The sequence below is a fragment of the Oryctolagus cuniculus genome, chromosome 17 (assembly GCF_964237555.1).
Source record: "Oryctolagus cuniculus chromosome 17, mOryCun1.1, whole genome shotgun sequence".
NCBI classification, from domain to species: Eukaryota; Metazoa; Chordata; class Mammalia; order Lagomorpha; family Leporidae; genus Oryctolagus; species Oryctolagus cuniculus.
In genome coordinates this window covers 426,797-447,688 of record NC_091448.1, presented here as the reverse complement: position 1 = coordinate 447,688, position 20,892 = coordinate 426,797, and the positions used below count along the sequence as shown (strand labels likewise).

General features: G+C 55.2%; 1 protein-coding gene and 1 long non-coding RNA gene across 5 annotated transcripts; one reads left to right on the top strand and one right to left on the bottom strand.

The window, feature by feature from the left end:
• Positions 1–7,570, bottom strand: LOC138845963 (uncharacterized). 4 transcript variants are annotated; one of them, XR_011383302.1, is made up of 3 exons: positions 4,391–7,570; positions 596–908; positions 1–387 (listed from the first exon to the last, which is right to left on the bottom strand). It is a non-coding gene; the product is annotated as an uncharacterized lncRNA (long non-coding RNA). The 4 variants fall into 4 exon arrangements; XR_011383300.1 differs by having other exon boundaries at positions 1–908; positions 4,391–4,790; positions 5,573–7,570; XR_011383301.1 differs by having other exon boundaries at positions 1–908; positions 4,391–4,790; positions 7,353–7,570.
• A 130-nt stretch (positions 7,571–7,700) lies between these two features.
• Positions 7,701–18,245, top strand: FN3KRP (fructosamine 3 kinase related protein). Its single transcript, XM_002723041.5, has 6 exons — positions 7,701–7,931; positions 11,803–11,954; positions 13,121–13,212; positions 15,741–15,823; positions 16,712–16,834; positions 17,041–18,245. The coding sequence occupies exons 1-6, from the start codon at positions 7,791–7,793 to the stop codon at positions 17,377–17,379; spliced, it is 930 nt and encodes a 309-aa protein (XP_002723087.2). The 5' UTR covers positions 7,701–7,790; the 3' UTR covers positions 17,380–18,245.
• The last annotated feature ends 2,647 nt before the right edge of the window (positions 18,246–20,892 follow it).

The following is a 20,892-nucleotide window of genomic DNA, read 5'->3' as shown; positions in this document are numbered from 1 at the left end:
TTTTTTTTTTTAAAGATTTATTTATTTATTTGAAAGAGTTATACAGAGAGAGAAGGAGAGGCAGAGAGAGAGGTCTTCCGTCTGCTGGTCACTCCCCAATTGGCCACAATGGCCGGAGTTGCACCAATCCGGAGCCAGGAGCCAAGAGCTTCTTCCAGGTCTCCCATGCGGGTGCAGGGGCCCAAGGACTTGGGCCATCTTCCACTACTTTTCCAGGCCACGGCAGAGAGCTGGATTGGAAGTGGAGCAGCCGGGACCTGAACCGGTGCCCACATGGGGTTTCAGCACTGCAGGCGGCAGCCCAAAGGGAAGACAAATTCTAGGTCCAGGGCAGAAGGGTGAGCTGAAGAGGTTCCCTCTGACGTCCCTCTGGATGCCTGCTGGGGGCTGGGTGGAGGAAGGAGGATGCTGCGGTTTTGGAGGGACAGCTCTCGGACTCTTGGACCAAGGACAAGGGAAAAACCAATTGCTGTTTTATTTGGCCCAGATTTGGTTCAGATAAGGACCAGGAGAATGGAGAGGCAATAAGGCAGTTAAGGGAAAAAAGATCTGGAACCATGAGGGAGCCAAGCCCACTGCCCCTTTAAATCCTTACATAAACTTCGCTCTCCCTTCTAAACAACAGACATCCGGCATGTTCACTCTCTGGGACGGGGAGAAGTGGCATTTGTCAATGTTCCCTTACAACAGTAAGGTCAGAAATTCTAAAAAGGAAATGAAGTCACTTTTAGAAGACCCTCTTGGGTTCGCAGAACAGTTGGACCGATTCTTGAACCCTAGCCTTGCACCTGGGCTGAAACGAGGTCCATATGAATCTCCTGTTCACAGTGGGAGACGGGCAGTGATTGCCAGGGCAGCTACGGCCCTCTGGGGCAGAGAGTGTCCTCCTGGAGAGGCGGTCTTGCTGGCTGAAAAAGAAATTTTCCAAATATTGACCCTGAGTGGGATAATAACCCAGGGATTGATCCCAAACGCAGGACCTCAAGGACTAATAATGAAAGAAATCAAAAAGCCCACTCCCAAGTAGCAAACGGTATTTGAAATTCAACAGGAAAAAGAGGAAACCCCTCTGCTTTCCTGCAAAGACTTAGAATCAGACGCGGAAATACTCTGGACTGGATCCGGGGAACCTTGTGAAACAAGGACTTTTTTTTTTAAGATTATATTTATTTATTTATTTATTTGAGAGGCAGAGGGAGAGAGGGAGAGAGGGAGAGAGGGGGAGAGGGGGAGAGGGGGAGAGGGGGAGAGAGAAAGTCTTCCATCCACTGGTTCATTCCCTAGATGGCCTCAACAGCCAGAGCTGAGCCAATCCCAAGTCAGGAGCCAGGAGCTTCTTCCCAGCCTCCCACGTGGGTGCAGGGGCCCAAACATTTGGGCCATCTTCCACTGCTTTCCCAGGCCACAGCAGAGAGCTAGATCAGAAGACTAACAGCTGGGACTCGAACGGGCGCCCATATGGGATTCCAGCGCCACAGGCAGAGGCTTAGCCCACTATACCACAGTGCAAGCCCCAGAACAATGACTTAAAAATTAATTTGGGAGGGGGGCTGGCGCTGTGGTGCAATGGATTAAAGCCCCTGCCTGCAGCGCCAGCATCCCATATGGCACCAGTTAGAGTCCCGGCTGCTCCTCTTCCGATCCAGCTCTCTGCTGTGGCCTGGGAAAGCAGTGGAAGATGGCCCAAGTCCTTGGGCCCCTGCACCCATGTAGGAGACCTGGAAGAAACTCCTTGCTCCTGGCTTAGGATCAACTCAGCTCTGGCCGTTGCGGTCATTTGGAAAGTGAACCAGAGGAACAGAACACCTCTCTCTCTGGCTCTACCTCTCTCTGTATCTCTGTCTTTCAAATACATAATTATTTTTTTAAAAAAGTTAATTTTGGGGCCAGTGCAACAGGTAAAGCTGCCCCCTGCAGTGCTGGCATCCCATATGGGCACTGGTTCCTGTCCTAGCCCCTCCATTTCCAATTCAGCTTTCTGCTATGGCACGGGAGAGCAGTAGAAAGGCCCAAGTCCTTGGGCCTCTGCACCTGCGTGGGAGCCTGGGAAGAAGCTCCTGGCTTCAGATTGGCACAGCTCCAGCTGTTGCAGCCAGTTAGGGAGTGAACCAGTGGATGGAAGACCTCTCTCTGCCTCTCTTTAACTCTGTCTTTCAAATAAATAAATCTTTAAAAAATTATTTGCATAAAATTGGCCGGCGCCGCGGCTCACTAGGCTAATCCTCCGCCTAGCGGCGCCGGCACACCGGGTTCTAGTCCCGGTCGGGGTGCCGGATTCTGTCCCAGTTGCCCCTCTTCCAGGCCAGCCCTCTGCTGTGGCCAGGGAGTGCAGTGGAGGATGGCCCAGGTGCTTGGGCCCTGCACCCCATGGGAGACCAGGAAAAGCACCTGGCTCCTGGCTCCTGCCATCGGATCAGCGCGGTGCGCCGGCCGCAGCGCGCCGGCCGCGGCGGCCATTGGAGGGTGAACCAACGGCAAAGGAAGACCTTTCTCTCTGTCTCTCTCTCTCTCTCTCTGTCCACTCTGCCTGTCAAAAAAAAAAAAAAAATAAAATAAAAATAAATAAAAAAAAATTATTTGCATAAAATAAACTTACTTGTTAATTTCACTTCTCACAAACTTTTTTTAGGTACCCTTGTAATTTTATAACCAAGAGCTGGATTGATATCACAAAGAAATTACAAAAGATGGGGCCGGCGCCGCGGCTCACTAGGCTAATCCTCCACCTAGAGGCGCCGGCACACCGGGTTCTAGTCCCGGTCAGGGCACCAGATTCTGTCCCGGTTGCCCCTCTTCCATGCCAGCCCTCTGCTGTGGCCAGGGAGTGCAGTGGAGGATGGCCCAGGTGCTTGGGCCCTGCACCCCATGGGAGACCAGGAAAAGTACCTGGCTCCTGGCTCCTGCCGTCGGATCAGCGTGGTGCGCCGGCCGCGGCGGCCATTGGAGGGTGAACCAATGGCAAAGGAAGACCTTTCTCTCTGTCTCTTTCTCTCACTGTCTACTCTGCCTGTCAAAAAAAAAAAAAATTACAAAAGATGGGTAGAATGAAAAATCAATTGAGGGGTTATTAAGAGAAGCACAGAGGCCGGCGCCGTGGCTCAATAGGCTAATCCTCCACCTTGCGGCGCCGGCACACCGGGTTCTAGTCCCGGTCGGGGCGCCGGATTCTGTCCCGGTTGCCCCTCTTCCAGGCCAGCTCTCTGCTGTGGCCAGGGAGTGCAGTGGAGGATGGCCCAAGTGCTTGGGCCCTGCACCCCATGGGAGACCAGGAAAAGCACCTGGCTCCTGGCTCCTGCCATCGGATCAGTGCGGTGCGCCGGCTGCAGCGGCGGCCATTGGAGGGTGAACCAACGGCAAAAGGAAGACCTTTCTCTCTCTCTCTCTCTCACTGTCCACTCTGCCTGTCCAAAAAAAAAAAAAAAAAAAGAAGCACAGAAAGTTTTCTTGAGGAAGGAATAGGAAAAGCAAAAACAAAAGAAAAAATCATGGCTTCCATTGTAAATCAAAATCCCACTCACAAAAAGTGGAGAAGTCTGGAATTTCAGCAAACGACTGGGAGGGGATATAGGGAGGAACTCCTAAGACGGTCAGCGGATGTTACAGGTGTGGAAAGAACTTAAGGGTGAGACCCGAAGGGGAAGAGATAACATTTTTGGATGACACTAGAGCTGCCAGTTCCTCTCTATCAACCAAATAATACAGAATTCTCCGAGGAAAAATAGACAGTTAGGGGTAACAGGGAAGGGTCCAAGTTCCGGTATTTCTTTGTTTCATGATGCTGCTATCACAGGCTAATTAAAGTTTTTCTGACTTTGTAACTAACCTAGATAAAGGTCTCATGTGTGTTTCTGTTGCCATTATTGAGCACTGATTGAAAACTGAGTCTTAAATGGGTTGTTTTGTCAAGTGGTTTGAACCTCTGAAAATGCATTGTAAGTTTATAAAATGATGCCAGACGTATGTTTACGAGACAGTTAATGTCCATGTGAAGTGTGATGCAACCCTTGGAGATTGTGGGTGTGTGGAAATCTATACTGCTGCTAAGCAGGGGTGTGGAGGTTGTGTAAATGCCTAAGATGGGAAGACTGATCATTCCACAGGTTAGTGAACCCAGCCACTAGGCTTCAAGTGCTCCTGACCACTGAGACCACCGTACAAACCGCGGGGAAGGACTGGTAAACAAGACCTAAAAGGGGTAATGACCAGTGGAAAGTGTGTAGATCACCCGAAGGGCCCTTAAAAGTGACTGAGGAACCTTTAACTGTGGGTTGGCTCAGTCTCAAAACTAATACAGAATTGTGGGAGGGAGATCAGCCGGGACATAAATCGAGACAGAGTGCAGAGACAGGAATCCTGGGAGAATGGGTTAAATTCTTAGTAAAGCCCTCACCTCTGGCACGGGTGGTTCAGATTCCTCTAGGACGGGATACCAGTCCTGATGCACGCTGGCTCTATACCAAGGCAAGGGAAACAAGACTTGCAAATCCCTGTTCTTCTCCCCCACGTCGCAAAGGTCAAACTCCAAGGCAATGCCTTTTCTCCACTGGGAACATGAACCATTCCTTTTGCCTTTCCAGATAGGGGACTGAGTTCCACGAACCCGTGAGAGAACTGTCGACCTGCACGTGCACCTTGAATGTTGCTGGTGAGCCCGACAGCGGTAGTTACCCAACTCTCCTTATATCCTGGGCTGATGTCTGGTGGTATTGTGGAAAGAGGAACTGCCACGTCCTGCAACTGTCCACTGGACCAGGAGTTGTGCTGTAGTTCAGTTAGCCACTCCCTTCACCCTGGCATTCCACAAAGTGCCCAAAGGTAAAGGGAAGGTCATCAAAATGAAAACAAGACCAAAAATTGTAAGAAGAATGGATTGTGGGAAGTAAACATTTGGTTCATTTTCAAAGTAAGGTGTCTAGCTGTGAGTAGACAGCTAGCTGGCACCAGAGCTTGCAAATACGTAGAAAGTTACCAGGAGCTGGCCAGCCAAGTTACATGCACCCGGAAAGATCTCAGGCAAACAGGAAGTCAGGCATGGCCTAAACAGTGAAGCAAATGCAGGGAAGATGGTAAACCTCAGCATCCAGCCAGTGAGGAACGGGGTGGGGGACCTGCTAGGAAATAAACAGCCTGCTGGAAACCACCCCTTGGTGTGCTGGCCCACCAGCACCTGATCTTGCAAGATTGTTAATAAAATCTCACTTCAGCCGGCGCCGTGGCTCACTAGGCTAATCCTCCGCCTAGAGGCGCCGGCACACCGGGTTCTAGTCCCGGTCGGGGCGCCGGATTCTGTCCCGGTTGCCCCTCTTCCAGGCCAGCTCTCTGCTGTGGCCCGGGAGTGCAGTGGAGGATGGCCCAGGTGCTTGGGCCCTGCACCCCATGGGAGACCAGGAAAAGCACCTGGCTCCTGGCTCCTGCCATCGGATCAGCGCGGTGCGCCGGCCGCAGCGCGCCGGCCGCGGCGGCCATTGGAGGGTGAACCAACGGCAAAGGAAGACCTTTCTCTCTCTCTCTCTCTCTCACTGTCCACTCTGCCTGTCAAAAAATAAAAAAATAAAATAAAATAAAATCTCACTTCTGCTGCACTTTCGATTCTGAGTCCATCCTGCAGGTGTACATGTGAGGTTGTTTCTCACTGCAGCACGTGGGAAGCACTTTGGAAAGCCACTGGTGTGCAGGAACCACTCAGCCCTGTGGTCAGTTCACAGCACGACCTATTCCCTGGAGCCTCAATTCAGCTCCCTTCACCTTCCAACACACCATTTGCAGGGCATCCAAGTTGAATGATTCTGCTGAATTTGGGGCTATGAGCACCGCGGCCTATGGAATCACGAGGTGACTGCAGGGCCCTACATCATCCCAGGCACCCCACTGAGGGACATGGGTCTCCCAAGCAGTGCCTCAACCATTGTGCCAGATGCACACCCCAGATGTCATTAGTCAGCATTTCTAGTTGTTTTCAGTAGAAAGACTGGTCCCAAACAATCTGCAAACAGAGCTTTCATTATTCCTTAAACCTGCAACCTCGTTCCCTCATTCATTGTTTCAGCACATTCTTATCCCAGCATGACTGGCACTGGGACACAACGGATGGCTGGGGATTAATTCTGTGTCAGCTGGGCTGGGCTGCAGCGCTCAGATTGTTAGTGGGGAAAAAAATGTTTTTAAGGATATTTGTGCCAGTGCCGCAGCTCAATAGGCTAATCCTCCGCCTAGCAGCGTCGGCACACCGGGTTCTAGTCCCGGTCGGGGCGCCAGATTCTGTCCCGGTTGCTCCTCTTCCAGGCCAGCTCTCTGCTGTGGCCAGGGAGTGCAGTGGAGGATGGCCCAAGTGCTTGGGCCCTGCACCCCATGGGAGACCAGGAGAAGTACCTGGCTCCTGCCATGGGATCAGCGCGGTGCGCCGGCCGCAGTGCGCCGACCGCGGCGGCCATTGGAGGGTGAACCAACGGCAAAGGAAGACCTTTCTCTCTCTCTCTCACTGTCTACTCTGCCTGCCAAAAATAAATAAATAAATAAATAAAATAAAAAATAAAGAAAAAAAAGAAAAGAATTCCGGGGGCCGGCGCTGTAGCATAGCAGGTAAAGCCGCTGCCTGTAGTGCCAGCATCCCATATGGACGCCGGTTCGAGTCCCGGCTGCTCCACTTCCGATACAGCTCTCCGCTATGTGGAAGCAGTGGAAGATGGCTCAAGTTCTTGGGCCCCTGCACCTGCATGGGAGACCTGGAGGAAGCTTCTGGCTTCTGATCAGCTCAGTCACCGCTGTCGTGGCCATTTGCGGAATGAACCAGCAGATGGAAGACCTCCTCTCTGTCTTTTAAATAAATATTTTTTAAAAGCAAAAAGGGATTCTGTCCTGAGCGCTGCCTCCCTCGCTGAGCCTGCAGCCTGCCGGCCCACCCCGGTTTGCACCTCCACGGGGGCACGAGCCAATTCCTGAAAATGCGTCTCTGCGCACGCGCACATCCAGCTGAAGGCCAGCTGACGCTGGTGCAAAACCCACCCAAACGCCAGCACCCCCGAGGCCGCGGCTGAGGCGCACAGCGCGCCGAAGACCCCAGGTCGGGAGCGGAGGGCCACGGGGTCGCCACCCGAGGACGCGGGCGGGCAGCGCGGGGCGCCTCGGGGCGCAGCCAGGCCGGTGGGCGACGTCAACGGCGGGCCGCGGCCAGGGTAGGGGCAGATGCAGCGCAGGGCGAGCCCCAGCTACCCCGGAGCCCCGCCGGGAGCCGAGGAGAGCGGCCACCGCCCACCCGCCGCCCTCCCGGAGCCAGCCCCCGTTCCAACCCCCGCGATGACCCGAGGCCGCCACACAGCCTTCGCGGGCTCCCGAAGCCGCTCATTGGCGATCACCTTCCCGCGCCGAGCCTGAAGCCAGTGCGCGCCTCAGAGCCGGCACAGGATCACCTCCGCGCTCCGGAGCTGCCCTGCCGGGGCTACACGGCCCGCGCTCGGCGGACCCAGCCGGCCCCGCCCCTCGTCCAATCCCCGAGCGCGGCGCCACGGCCCGTCCCACCTCTCGTCCAATCGCTGCACTCTTCACCATGGCCGGCCCCGCCTCCCACCCAATCCCTGCGCGCATCACCGAGACCCGCCCTCCTCTCCACCTCACCCAATCCTCGCGCGCGTCACCGCGTCCCGAGACCAGCCCTCGCCCAATCGCTGCACTTGTCACGGCGGCTCGGGCCCGCCCCTCAGCCAATGCTTGCAGGGCGCTGCGTTTGATCCTGCCCGGCCGCCATCGCTCGCCTTTGGTCCCGGCCGGAGGCTCTCTCGCATCCAGGCGAGAACATGGAGGCGTTGCTGCGGCGGGAGTTGGGCTACGGCTCGGTCAAGGCCACGGGTCATTCGGGAGGCGGGTGCATTAGCCAGGGCCAGAGTTACGACACGGACAGAGGACGAGTGTTTGTGAAAGTGAACTCCAAGGCGGAGGTCAGGGCCGGGGCTGGGGGCGCGGGGGGCTGTGGGGTCTGGGGGGGGGTCTCTCCCGGGTCGGCGTGGCCGCCGCGTTGGGGACGTCCCTTATGTCCGGCGCGTCGTGAACGCGGACGCCTGGGAGAAGCGGCCTGGGGGGTTTGAGGCGCCGCGTCGGCCGCTGTGCTGCGGGCTGTGTCCACCGCGCCCGGGAGTCCGAGGCCTGCGGTGGACACATCGCCGCCGGGATGTGGCCGCCCTGAAACGCGGGGTCTCCGGACCAGCCGCGGGCCCCGAGCGGCCCTTCCCGCCGTCGGCCTGGGCCCTGGCGCAGGTTCTCCGTGCGCGGCCCCCGGCGTGGCCGAGGACTGGGCGTGAGGACAGAGGGGCAAGCAGTTTGCCCGCTTAGAGTGGAGCCGCTCGCGGGGCTTTAGAGCTTGTTCTGTTGCTGTTCCTCGGGTTTTCGCCTGCTTCATCACCGGAGTCCGTCTTCCTTTGGCTCGTCTTCCTCGAGTGGAGCCCAGGCACTCCCGCGTCTGACCCCACGCGCCACCACGCCTGCCCCGCGTGATCTGCCCGTCGCCTGCTCCTGTCGTTGGTTTCCACTCGCGCCCCTCCCGGGGGTTCTAGAGCTGTGTGACCGCACCCGTCTAGCTCGTCTCGCCTTGGCCCTGCTGCCCCTGGCGGTGTTCTTGGTCCTGCCACAGGCAGTCCCTGGTCCTGTGCGCTGGGCTCACAGACCCTCCTTCACCTTTCCCTGCCTTTTTTTTTTTTTTTTTTTTTAATTAAATACCACCCCTTTATTACTTTATTCTCCACACCAGTACTGTAGTAAAAGTGGAGTCAGGGCCCAGTTGTTTTTCCTTTATTTTCCAAAGAGAATACCTGAAAATTCTGCTTAGGACACAGTTCTCTCCCTTCTTAGCAACTTCAGCCATCTAGGGAAGTAGTCATATATATGTTTAAAATCTATTTATTTGAAAATCAGAGTTACACAGAGAGAGAGGTCTTCCATCTGCTGGTTCACTCCCCAATTGGCCACAACCGCCAGAGCTGTGCCAGTCTGAAGCGGAGCCAGGAGCTTCCTCCAGGTCTCCCATGCGGGTGCAGGAGCCCAAGGACTTGGGCATCTTCCACTGCTTTCCCAGGCCACAGCAGAGAGCGGGATCAGAAGTGGAGCAGCTGGGTCTCAAACCGGCGCCCACGTGAGATGCTGGCACTGCAGGCGGTGGCCTCACCTGCTGTGCCACAGCACTGGCCCCAGGTAGTAATAATATTTACCAAGTGTTTAGAATGGACCACATGTTAGCTGCTAACTCAGGTAATTAAGACGGCAGGCCTATAAAATTAGTAATCATTCTGTTTTACAGATGAGGAAACTGAGGCCCAGACTAGGTAACCTGTCCAGAATCAGAGTTAGTAACTATGAAAATAACTAAAGGGCTCCAGCTCTGTGGTTTAGCAGGTTAAGCCTCCACCTGTGATGCCAGCATCTCGTATGGGCACCAGTTTGAGACCTGGCTGCTCCACCTCCCATCCAGCTCCCTGCTATGGCTAATGCAGGGCAGTGGAATATGGCCCAAGTCCTTGGGCCCCTGCATCCACTTGGGAGACCAGGAAGAAGCTTCTGGCTTTGGCCTGGCCCATCCCTGGCCATTGTGGCCATTTGGGGTGTGAACCAGTATATAAAAGACATCTCTCTCTGTCTCTCTCTCTGACTGCCTTTCAAAGAAGTTAAAAAAAAAAGTAAAAAATAGGTAGAATAATGTCCATGGGAACATTTAAAAAATTTTATTTATTTAGTTGAAAGTCAGAGTTACACAGAGAGGAGAGACAGAGAGAGAGAGAGGTCTTCCATCCGCTGGTTCACTCCCCAACTGGCCACAACAGCTGGAACTGAGCTGATCCGATGCCAGGAGCCAGGAGCTTTTTCTGGGTCTCCCATGCAGGTGCAGCGTCCAAGGACTTGGGCCGTCTTTCCATTGCTTTCCCAGGCCATAGCAGAGAGCTGGATTGGAACTGGAGCATCTAGGACTCAGACTGGTGCCCATATGGGATGCTGGCGTTACAGGTGGTGGCTCCACCCACTACCCCATAGCGCCGGCCCCCATGGTAACATTTTTAAATAAATTTTTAAGTTAAAAATTTTAATTGACAGAGGACTGAGAGTTTCCATCCACTGGTTCACTTCCCAAACGCCAGCAACAGTGGCAACTGGGCAGAGGAAAGCCAGGAGCTTGGTCTGCCATGTGGGTGGCAGGGACCCAAGTGCTTGAGCCATGACCACTGCCTCCTAGGCTGTGCCTGAGCAGGGCGCTGGAATCAGAAGTGGAGCTGGGGCTGACGCTGCGGCTCACTAGACTAATCCTCCGCCTTGCAGCGCCGGCACACCGGGTTCTAGTCCCGGTCGGGGCTCCGGATTCTGTCCCGGTTGCCCCTCTTCCAGGCCAGCTCTCTGCTGTGGCCAGGGAGTGCAGTGGAGGATGGCCCAAGTCCTTGGGCCCTGCACCCCATGGGAGACCAGGAGAAGTACCTGGCTCCTGCCATCGGATCAGCGTGGTGCGCCGGCCGCAGCGTGGCAGCCATTGGAGGGTGAACCAACGGCAAAAAGGAAGACCTTTCTCTCTGTCTTTCTCTCTCACTGTCCACTCTGCTTGTCAAAAAAAAAAAAAAAAAAAAAAAGAAGTGGAGCTGGGACCCCACCCCGGCACTCCCCATGGGACTTGGGCTTCCTGAGTGACAGCTTAACTGCTGGCCAGACACCCGCCCCACGATCCCCAGTAGCTCCACGCTGGAATTAGGTGTCCATCAGCAGAGGGTGGGTGAAAACGTTTTGGAATGTTCACGCAGTGGGGCACTGTGCAGTGAGAGGGAACTCTCGAATGCTCATACAAAGCAAATGCAGCGTGGAATGAAGCTGGACTCAGCATGTGGCCCCAGGCAGAATAAACCTCGGAGGGGGTGGGGTTTCCCGACTGGTGACATCCAGGCTGATGTAGGCCATGGTTATGCTGTGAGGGTTCTTTTGAGTTGGATACTTGCATCCCAGTGACGTTTTTCCGTAAAAAAAAAAAAAAAAAAAAAAAAAAAAAAAAAAAAAAAAAAGATGTGAAGGGCAAGGACTTATCTCCCGTGGGCAGTTAGGGCAGACTTCCTTGAGAAGTTAAAATGGATGTTAAGTTGACCTCTGAAGAATGGTAAGAGGGAACTGACCTGTAGAAAGGTGAGGGACTCGAGTTCTGAGCAGAGGTGAAAAGGCTGGCTGCTGACAAGTGGGGCTCTGGGGGCTAAGGCGGCCACACAGGGGCTCCTGGAGCACCTGTGTACATGGGGGGCGGTATGGCCTAGGTAGGGTGCAGAGTGGAAGAGCTGGATTTCCTTTCTAAAGGGGTTGCTGCTGTGTGGTGAGCAGGGAGACCTGGTAGAGGACGGTCACCTTGGTCCAGGGGACTAGGCTGGCACCGTGGTGAGAGGAGGTGATTCCCCTTCCCAGGAAGGCAGTGGCGGAGAACAGGGTCCCTCTGTGTGAAGAGTGGTCTAGTCCTGGTGCTGCCTGTACCTGAGGGACCAGGTGGAGCAGGACTGGGTGGGGGGGTGTTATCTGAGGACGCCAAGAGAGCCCAGGAGGATCTTCATAACCTGCGTTCTCTGGACAGCCTTTGGATCCAGTCAGAGCCTAAGCATACAGTGCAGGCTAGAAAGTGCATGCCGTCTTATTCCTGTGCAGCCTCGGAATTTGTCAAGTGCCTGTGGCAACTCTGTGCCTGTCTGTCAAGTCCTCAGGCAGGACAGCCTGGGCCAGGGCAGAACGTGTCTGCATAGAACATTCCTGCAATGACCTTGTTCTCCCCCTCCTCCTCTTACCCCTCCACCACCATGGTTCTGACAGGCCAGACGGATGTTTGAAGGTGAGCTGGCAAGTCTAACTGCGATCCTGCAAACAGGCACCGTGAGAGTGCCCAAGCCCATCAAGGTCCTGGACGCCCCAGGAGGCGGGAGCGTGCTTGTGATGGAGCATCTGGATATGCGGTCTTTGAGCAGGTCTGTACTTTTTTTTAAAGCTTTATTTTATTTACTTGAAAGGTAGAGTGACAGAAAGTTGCAGAGAGAAAAAGATCTTTTGCCTACTGTTTTACTTTCTTTTTTTATTTTATTTTATTTTATTATTTTTTGACAGGCAGAGTGGACAGTGAGAGAGACAGAAAGGTCTTCCTTTTGCCGTTGGTTCACCCTCCAATAGCTGCCACGGTCGGCGCACTGCGGCCGGCGCACCGCGCTGATCCGATGGCAGGAGCCAGGTGCTTCTCCTGGTCTCCCATGGGGTGCAGGGCCCAAGGAGTTGGGCCATCCTCCACTGCCCTCCCGGGCCACAGCAGAGAGCTGGCCTGGAAGAGGGGCAACCGGGACAGAATCCGGTGCCCCGACCGGGATTAGAACCCGGTGTGCCGGCACCGCAAGGCGGAGGATTAGCCTAGTGAGCCGTGGCACCGGCCTTGTTTTACTTTCAAAATGGCTGTAATGGCTGGGGCTGGGCCAGGCCAAAGCCAGGAGCCCAGAACTCCCTCCGGGTCTCTCACATGGGTGGCAGGGCCCATGTACTTGAACCATCCTCTGCTGCTTTCCCAGGTTCATTGAATCGGTCCAGCTCTGGCCGATGTGGCCATTTGGGGAGTGAAACAGTGGATGGAAGATCTCTGTCTGTCTGTCTTTCTCTCTGTAACTCTGCCTTTCAAATAAATAAATCTTTTTTAAAAATCATAAAAAAAGTGGAGCAGTGAGGCCTGATATGGGATGCAGGTGTCCAGGCAGCAGCTTAACCCACTGCACCACAAGGCGGCCCGAGCAGGTCTGTCTTGATGCCCTCTCTGTTGGAGAAATCCTTGGGACATAATTCTGCAGGGCGTGAGACAGGGAAGCCATGCCCCCCCGCCCCCCAAGAACGTGGGTTCTGTAGAGTGAGCGCCGTGGACTCATTGCAGCGCGCGCGAGAAAATGCTCTCGAAATGAGACGCTGACAGAGCGCCCAGCTGTAACCTTGACGAGACTGGGAACGCCACGGCCGAGGCTGGTTTGCTCATTCCGCTTCACTACAATGGACTTTGGAGCCTCAGAGTGCCTGACCTACTTGCCGTGCACCGAGAGCTGTCGCTGTGTGTCACGTGCTGTTTGTGTGTCACCTGTTCAGTTGCTGCCTTTTGGTTTCACAGTCACGCTGCGACGCTTGGATCCCAGCTGGCAGATCTGCACCTTGATAACAAGAAGCGTGGAGAGACACTCCTGAAGGAGGCTGGCACAGTGGGTAGGGGTCTGTGTGGGCGTGGGGACTGCCTGGAGGAGGACACGAGGCTGGTGTGGCCTCAGGGTGGGCCGAGGTGCAGCCTCGTCAGGGTCAGACTTGGGCTGAAGCCAGAGCAAACACACGTGGCCCCAAGGCTGCGGGGCGGCAAGCACAGTGAATGTGATCGGCCGTCGGGAGTGAATTTGAAGACAGGAAATATTTGCTGAATTCGCAGACCCCTAGAATATGCTTTTCCCCTGACTCCCCAGGGCAGTCTAATCACAGTCACTTTGGATTTCTATACAAAGTAAGTCTTTTTTCCAGAAATCATTTTTTTTAAAAGATGTATTTATTTATTTGAGAGACAGAGTTAGAAAGAGGGAGAGACAGAAAGGTCTTCCATCTGCTGGTTCACTCCCCAAATCACCGCAATGACCAGAGGTGAGCCAACCTGAAGCCAGGAGCTTCTTCTGGGTCTCCCGTGCGGGTGCAGGGGCCCAAGGATTGGGCCATCTTCTGCTGCTTTCCCAGGCCACAGCAGGGAGCTGGGTCAGAAGTGGAGCACCTCTGGCCATTGTGGCCACTTGGGGAGTAAGTCAGTGGATGATGGAAGACCTCTCTCTCTCTCTGCCTCTGCCTCTCAAATAAAGAAATAATTCTTTCGGGGCCGGCGCCGTGGCGCACTAGGTTAATCCTCCGCCTGTGGCGCCGGCATCCCATATGGGCGCCAGGTTCTGGTCCCGGTTGCTCCTCTTCCAGTCCAGCTCTCTGCTGTGGTCTGGGAGGGCAGTGGAGGATGACCCAAGTGCTTAGGCCCCTGCACCCGCATGAGAGACCAGGAAGAAGCACCTGACTCCTGGCTTCAGATCGGCGTAACTCTGTCCGTAGTGGCCATTAGGGGAGTGAACCAACGGAAGGAAGATCTTTCTCTCTGTTTCTCTCTCTCACTTACTCTGTCAAATAAATAAGTAAATAAATAAGGAAGGAAGGAAGGAAGGAAGGAAGGAAGGAAAGAAAGAAAGAAATCTTTCAAAAAAAGAAGAAGTAGAGCAGCTGGGACCAAACCGGTGCCCGTGCGGGATGCCAGCACTACAGGCGGAGGCTTAGCCTACTACGCTTCAGTGCTGGCCCCCAGAAGCCATTCTCAGGCTCAGAGTGGCAGCCCTGAGTTCAGTGTGGGGTCAGCACTGAAGGGATCTTCCTGTACATTCGTCCACAGGCGTGGACAGTCCATGTGTGGCTCCTGCAGATATCCTGCTTGATGTGGAAGCTGCCAAGCAGCAGACAGATAACCCAGTATCTACTGTGCCAGAGACGGTCCTGTCAGATGGTCTGCCCCCTGAGAATCTACTGACGGGTCCCACAGACTGCCACTCCACGAAAATCCACTGGCAGGCCGCCTGTTCAGTGAGAATCTGCTGAGGGATCCCACAGAACGCCTGATCTGTCTGTGAAGTCTCCTGGCAGGTCCCCATAGACAACCCACCCAGTGAGAACCCCTGACGGACCCCACAGAGCACCCGTCCTGTCCTCTCCGAGCTACTTGGAGTTCAGAGTGCTGGATTTTCTCTGGGTTTAGGGGCGACAAAGGAGGAGCAACTTTTGCAACACAGCAGTTTCGCTGTCAGAGAGACGTCTTTTGGCTGGCTGTGGGGAGCCACCCTTCCCTGCGTGGCGTTGTGGGGTGCTTCTCTTTTCCTCAGAAGAGAACTGCCCCGCGTTATGGTTTCTGTTTTTATTTATTTATTTATTTGAGAGGTAGAGTTACAGACAGTGAGAGGGAGAGACAGAGGGTCCTCCTTCCATTGGTTCACTCCCCAGGTGGCCGCAATGGCCGGAGCTGCACCCATTCGAAGCCAGGAGCCAGGTGCCTCTTCCCGGTCTCCCAGGTGGGTGCAGGGGTCCAAGGACTTGGGCCATCCTCTACTGCTTTCCCAGGCCATAGCAGAGAGCTGGATGAGAAGAGGAGCAGCCGGGACAAGAACCGGTGCCCGCATGGGATGCCGGCGCTGCAGGCGGAGGATTAACCTGTGCCACGGCACCGGCCCTGATTTTGTTTTTTGACAGTGTTTCCCCCTGACTACGCTCTGGTGCCACACCTGGGGCTGTTGGTGATCTTGATTATTGAACCTGTTTTTTCTTTTCATTTTTTAAAAAAGATTTATTTATTTATTTGAAAGGCAGAGTTGCAGAGACGGAGAGGCATAGAGAAATCCTCTATCTACTGGTTCTCTCCCCAAATGCTGCACAGGCAGGCTGAAACCAGGAGTTTCATCCAGGTCTCCCTCATGGGTGCAGGGACCTGGACCACCCGCTGCTTTCTCAGGCGCATTAGCAGGGAGCTGGGCAAGTGGAGCAGCCGGCACTCAAACCGGCGCGCCTGTGGGATGCTGGCATGCAGGTGGAGACTTTGCTGGCTACACCATCGCGCTGGCCCTGAATCTGTTCTCTGTCCTGAGGGTTAGTGTGTGAGAAGAGGGTGTGGGAAGGCCAGCCTGACCGAGAGCAATGAGAGTGACCTGTGGTTTTTCTTTCTCTTTGCTCACAAGGGAGGGGGAGTGGGCATGCAGAACGGCCCTTCGTGGACCAGTTTGGATTTGACGTGGTGACGTGCTGTGGATACCTCCCCCAGGTGAGTGACAGCTGTGCCTCCTTTCACAGGCAGCTCTTGTTTTCTGACAGCTGGTGAAGGTCTGTGCCTCTTGTTCTTTGCTGGTTCTAAGAGGTTGCCGTGAGGTCCACCACCTCACAGGCTGGGGAAGTGGAGAAACCGAGGGTTTGCTGAGTTCTCAAAGCAGAGTGAAGGATCGCAGCTCCCAGTTTTGTGGCTCTATGGTCCTCTGCCCTGGGAATTTCAGCCTGAAGAGTTCTTGGTGCCCAGAGAGTGCACGGATGGGCGGAGGCTCTGCTGTCACAGGAAAGGCAGCGTGGGCCCTGCGCAGGGCTCACCGAGGAGTCTGGGAACTCGCAGGGTTTCCTCCGGGCAGGAGCGGATGACGCTTTTGAGATGAGGAGTGCGTTAGGGGGTTGTCGGGAAAAGGCCTCAGGGCTGTGGGGTGCTCTCTCCTGCCTGCTCCAGGAAGTGTCGTCAGCTCCACCCCGTCCTGCCTGGAACCTGCTGTGTGTGTGTGCATGTGTGTGCGTGTGTGCATGTGTGTGCGTGTGTGTGCGTGTGACACGGTTGTGTCTGCTGCCTCTGTCACGCTGCTTTCGTGCGTCTCACTTCCCCCAGGTGAGCACCTGTGTCCTGATGCGCCCTGAGTGGGGCTCAGACTTCTCACGCTGTCACCCTGCCAGGGCTTGGGGCCAGGGAGGGTTGGCTGCTCTGCCTCCACGCTAAGGGAAGTGTACCTTCAAAGAAAACGTCCTGGGAGGCTGCAGTGGGCGCTGGAGGTCTCCACGTGTCTGTGAGACTCTGCGGCCATCCCTCGCCCCCTTCAGCAGCCTGCGTCCACTGTGGGACACTGCTGGGCGTCGGAGCCTCCTTCAGTTGCGGTCTTTTCCTGTGTCGCCCGTGCAGGTGAACGACTGGCAGAAAGACTGGGTCACATTCTACGCCCGGCAGCGCATCCAGCCCCAGATAGACATGGTGCAGCAGGAGTCTGGGGACAGGGAGGCCCTGGAGCTCTGGGCTGCTCTGCAGGTGAGCAGCGTGCCCCGTCGGCACGCACGCGGGAGACACCGTGGCAGTGCGGCCACCTGTAAGTCTGGGTCTGCAGGAAGCAGAGCCCTGTGGCGTCCGTCCTGCCCCGTGGCAGTGCGGCCACCTCTGAGTGCCGGCTGCTGCTCAGACACCAGGATGCTCAGAGAGACACCGGCCTCCGCTGAGGCTCTGTTTTCTTCCCACAGTTGAAGATCCCCGACCTGTTCCGTGATCTGGAGCTTGTCCCGGCCTTACTCCACGGAGACCTCTGGGGAGGAAACGTGGCAGAGGATTCTTCTGGACCCATCATTTTTGACCCGGCTTCTTTCTACGGCCACTCGGAGTACGAGCTGGCGATAGCCGGCATGTTCGGGGGCTTCAGTAGCTCCTTCTACTCTGCCTACCACAGCAAAATCCCCAAGGCCCCAGGGTTCGAGAAGCGCCTGAAGCTGTACCAGCTCTTTCACTACTTGAACCACTGGAATCATTTTGGGTCAGGGTACAGAGGATCCTCTCTAAACATCATGAGGAATCTCGTCAAGTGAGCTGGCGTCCCTGCAAGGAGCCTCCACGTGGACCTGGTTCTCGCCAGGGCCGGTGGGGCTCTCGTTTCTCCAGGTTCTCCTCGTTGTGTGTTCTTCCCAGTTTTCCCAGTGACTGGAATAGCGTAAGACCCACTCGGTAGCTTATTTCCAGGCCGTAAAAGGTACAAGGTGTCTCCGAGGAAAGGTTTGGCCATCCTGAAGCTACACACTGTTGGGCTTCACAGCTAGACAGAGCCACGCTGGGGAGATGGACAGGGGGCCTCTGAGGCCCGGTGCCTTGGGCCTTGCTGCTGCTCCAGAGGCAGAGAACCGAGGGAGGCCACCGCGTGGGGAGGGCACCCGGTGAGCAGGGACGCGGCCAGCGTGCGTGGCTCTGCCGCTACCTCCTGCTGCCCTCGGGTCCAGGGCCATCTCGGAGCTGTTGAAGGTGATGCCTTGTGATGGGTCCGATGGGTCCAGAAAGCAGCCTACTCTGGTTTCAAGAAGGACGGCTGCAGGCTGACCACATTCCGCTTTCTCTCCGCATTCCTCTGCTGACCACATTCCGCTTTCTCTCCGCATTCCCCTGCTGACCACATTCCGCTTTCTCTCCGCGTTCCTCTGACCTGCTGCAGGCCGAGCACTGAGAACGGCCCTGCTGCTGCCTTCCCCGGTGCTGTCCCCTGCAGCTTGGTGGCTTTGCTCTGCAGCGTACCCAGTGAGTGCTGACCAGTGAACTGCTCGTGCGCGGCCCTGCTGCCGAGAGCGCTCTGCATGGACCGGCTGGGTGGGCTCAGTGGTTTCAGTTCCCTCTTGTCTCAGTTTGCTCACAAGACTTTAATACATGGTGACAACAAGTAGGTCTGACTTGTTTCACGAAACAGCAACAGTGTCTTTTTGTGTCCTTTTGTGCAAATAAAAGCTCAGAGTATCAAAACGCCAGCAGGTGCAGCCTGGGAACTGTCTTGTCCGTGGGTGGGAACTGTCTCCTCCGTGGGTGGGAATGGTCTAACACTTGGGAACTGTCTCACACGTGGGAACTGTCTCGTACGTGGAAACTGTCGTATGTGGGAACTGTCTTGTCTGTGGGTGGGAATGGTCTAACACGTGGGAACTGTCTCATCCGTGGGAACTGTCTCACATGTGGGAACTGTCTCGTACGTGGAAACTGTCTCATCCGTGGGTGGGAACTGTCTCGTCTGTGGGTTGAGGGGTAGTTTAACTGTAGCTACGTGGAAACTGTCTTGTCCGTGGGTGGGAACTGTCTCGTCTGTGGGTTGAGGGGTAGTTTAACTGTAGCTATGTGGAAACTGTCTTGTCCGTGGGTGGGAACTGTCTCGTCTGTGGGTTGAGGGGTGGTTTAACTGCAGCCTGGGAACTGTCTCATACCTGGGAACTGTCTCATACGTGGGTGGGAACTGTCTCATACGTGGGTGGGAACTGTCTCGTCCATGGGTGGGAACTGTCTCATACGTGGGTGGGAACTGTCTCATTCGTGGGTGGGAACTGTCTCACACGTGGGTGGGAACTGTCTCATACGTGGGTGGGAACTGTCTCGTCCATGGGTGGGAACTGTCTCATATGTGGGTGGGAACTGTACGTGGGTGGGAACTGTCTTGTCCGTGGGTTGAGGAGTAGTTTAACTGCAGCCTGGGAACTGTCTCATACGTGGGAACTGTCTCACACGTGGAAACTGTCTCACACGTGGAAACTGTCTCGTACATGGGTGGGAACTGTCTCATACATGGGAACTGCGTCGTCCATGGGAACTGTCTCACACATAGGTTGAGGGGTAGTTTAACTGTAGCCCAGGAAATGTCCGTGGGAACTGTCTCGTCCGTGGGAACTGTCTTGCCCATGGGAACTGCGTCATCCGTGGGAACTGTCTTGTCCATGGGAACTGCACCATCCGTGGGAACTATCTCACATGTAGGTTGAGGGGTAGTTTAACTGTAGCCCAGGAACTGCCTCATCCGTGGGAACTGTGTTGTCCGTGGGTGGGAACTGTGTCATCCGTGGGAACTGTCTTGTCCGTGGGTAGGAACTGTGTCGTCCGTGGGCGGGAACTGTCTCACACGTGGGTTGGGGGTAGTTTAACTGCTGCTCCTCCTTCGAGGTGGAGAACTGGGAAAGGAGAGGGCAGGCAGCTGGGGCTACAGCTGGGGGGAGCCTCGGCGCTGTGAGCGTGTTGGGTCCAGGTTAGGGTTGGAAGGCTGTCATTTGGGGTACGCCTGTGGTGTCCTGGTGCTGGATGGAGTGGAAGGATCTGTCTCCTGTGCTGTGGGTCAGGGCCCTGGGGCAGATGGGATGAATGCAGGACAAGGGACCATGGCTTGAAAACTTGGCGTTGCCAAAGCTTCAAACCTGATGACCCCTGGACTCTGATTTGCCGGTTTATCTACTCTGAGCCCGGCGAACAGATCACGGGGTCTGCGCTGTTATTCCCGCCTGTCATTACACAGACGTGGGGTCCAGGATGGTTTTGGCTTTGGCAGCTGCCAGTCTGACATACTTATTCCATCATGAAACTGTTCAGGAAGCATAGCTCAGGGTTCCTCCTTGCCTGTGGTTGATCTGGTAGGAGCAGATTGGCTGGTGGGCAGAGAGCCATGGATGGACTTCTGTTAGTCCTGGGGGTCCTGAAGGAAGTTGGCCCAGTGTTGTGGCATAGCTGTTAAAGCTGCTGCCTGTGATGCCGGCATCCCGTGTGGGCACCAGTTCATATCCCGCTACTCCACTTCTGATCCGGTTCCTTGCTGATGGGCTGGGAGAAGCAGCAAAAGATGGCCCAAGTCCTTGGGTTCCTGCTGCCCACGTGGGAGACCTGGATGAAGCACCTGGCTCCTGGCTTTGGCCTGGCTCAGTCCTGGCTGTTGCTGCCACTTAAGGAATGAACCAGCAGATGGAGGCTCTGTCTCTCCCTTTTTCTCTAAATCCTCAAGTAAATAAGTAAATCTTGGGGGAAAAAGTCTTCATTTTACACAAACCACCAATGCTTAGAACTTGTAGCCTTGGGACTGGTGCTGTAATATAGCAGGTAAAGATACCGCCTGCAGCACCAGCATCCCACACGGGCGCCAGTTCAAGTCCCGGCTGCTCCACTTCCCATCCAGCTCCCTGCTAATGCACCTGGGAAAGCAGCAGGTGACGGCCCAAGTGCTTGGACCCTGCCATCGATGTTGAGACTCAGAGTTCCTGGCTTCAGCTGGCCCAATCTTGGCCATTGCAGCCATTTGGGAGTGAGCCAGTGGATAGTAGATATCTGTCTCTCCCTCTCTAACTCTGCCTTTCAAATAGTTGTCTTTTTTTTTTTTTTTTTAGATTTATTTATTTATTTAAAATGCAGAGTTACAGAGAGGCAGAGTTAGAGAGAGAGACAGACAGACAGACAGACATCTTCCTTCTACAGGTTCACTCCCCAGATGACCACAACAACTGGAGCTGCGCCCATCTGAAGCCAGGAGCCAGGAGCTTCCAGGTCTGCCACGTGGGTACAGGGGCCCAAGGACTTGGGCCATCTTCTACTGCTTTCCC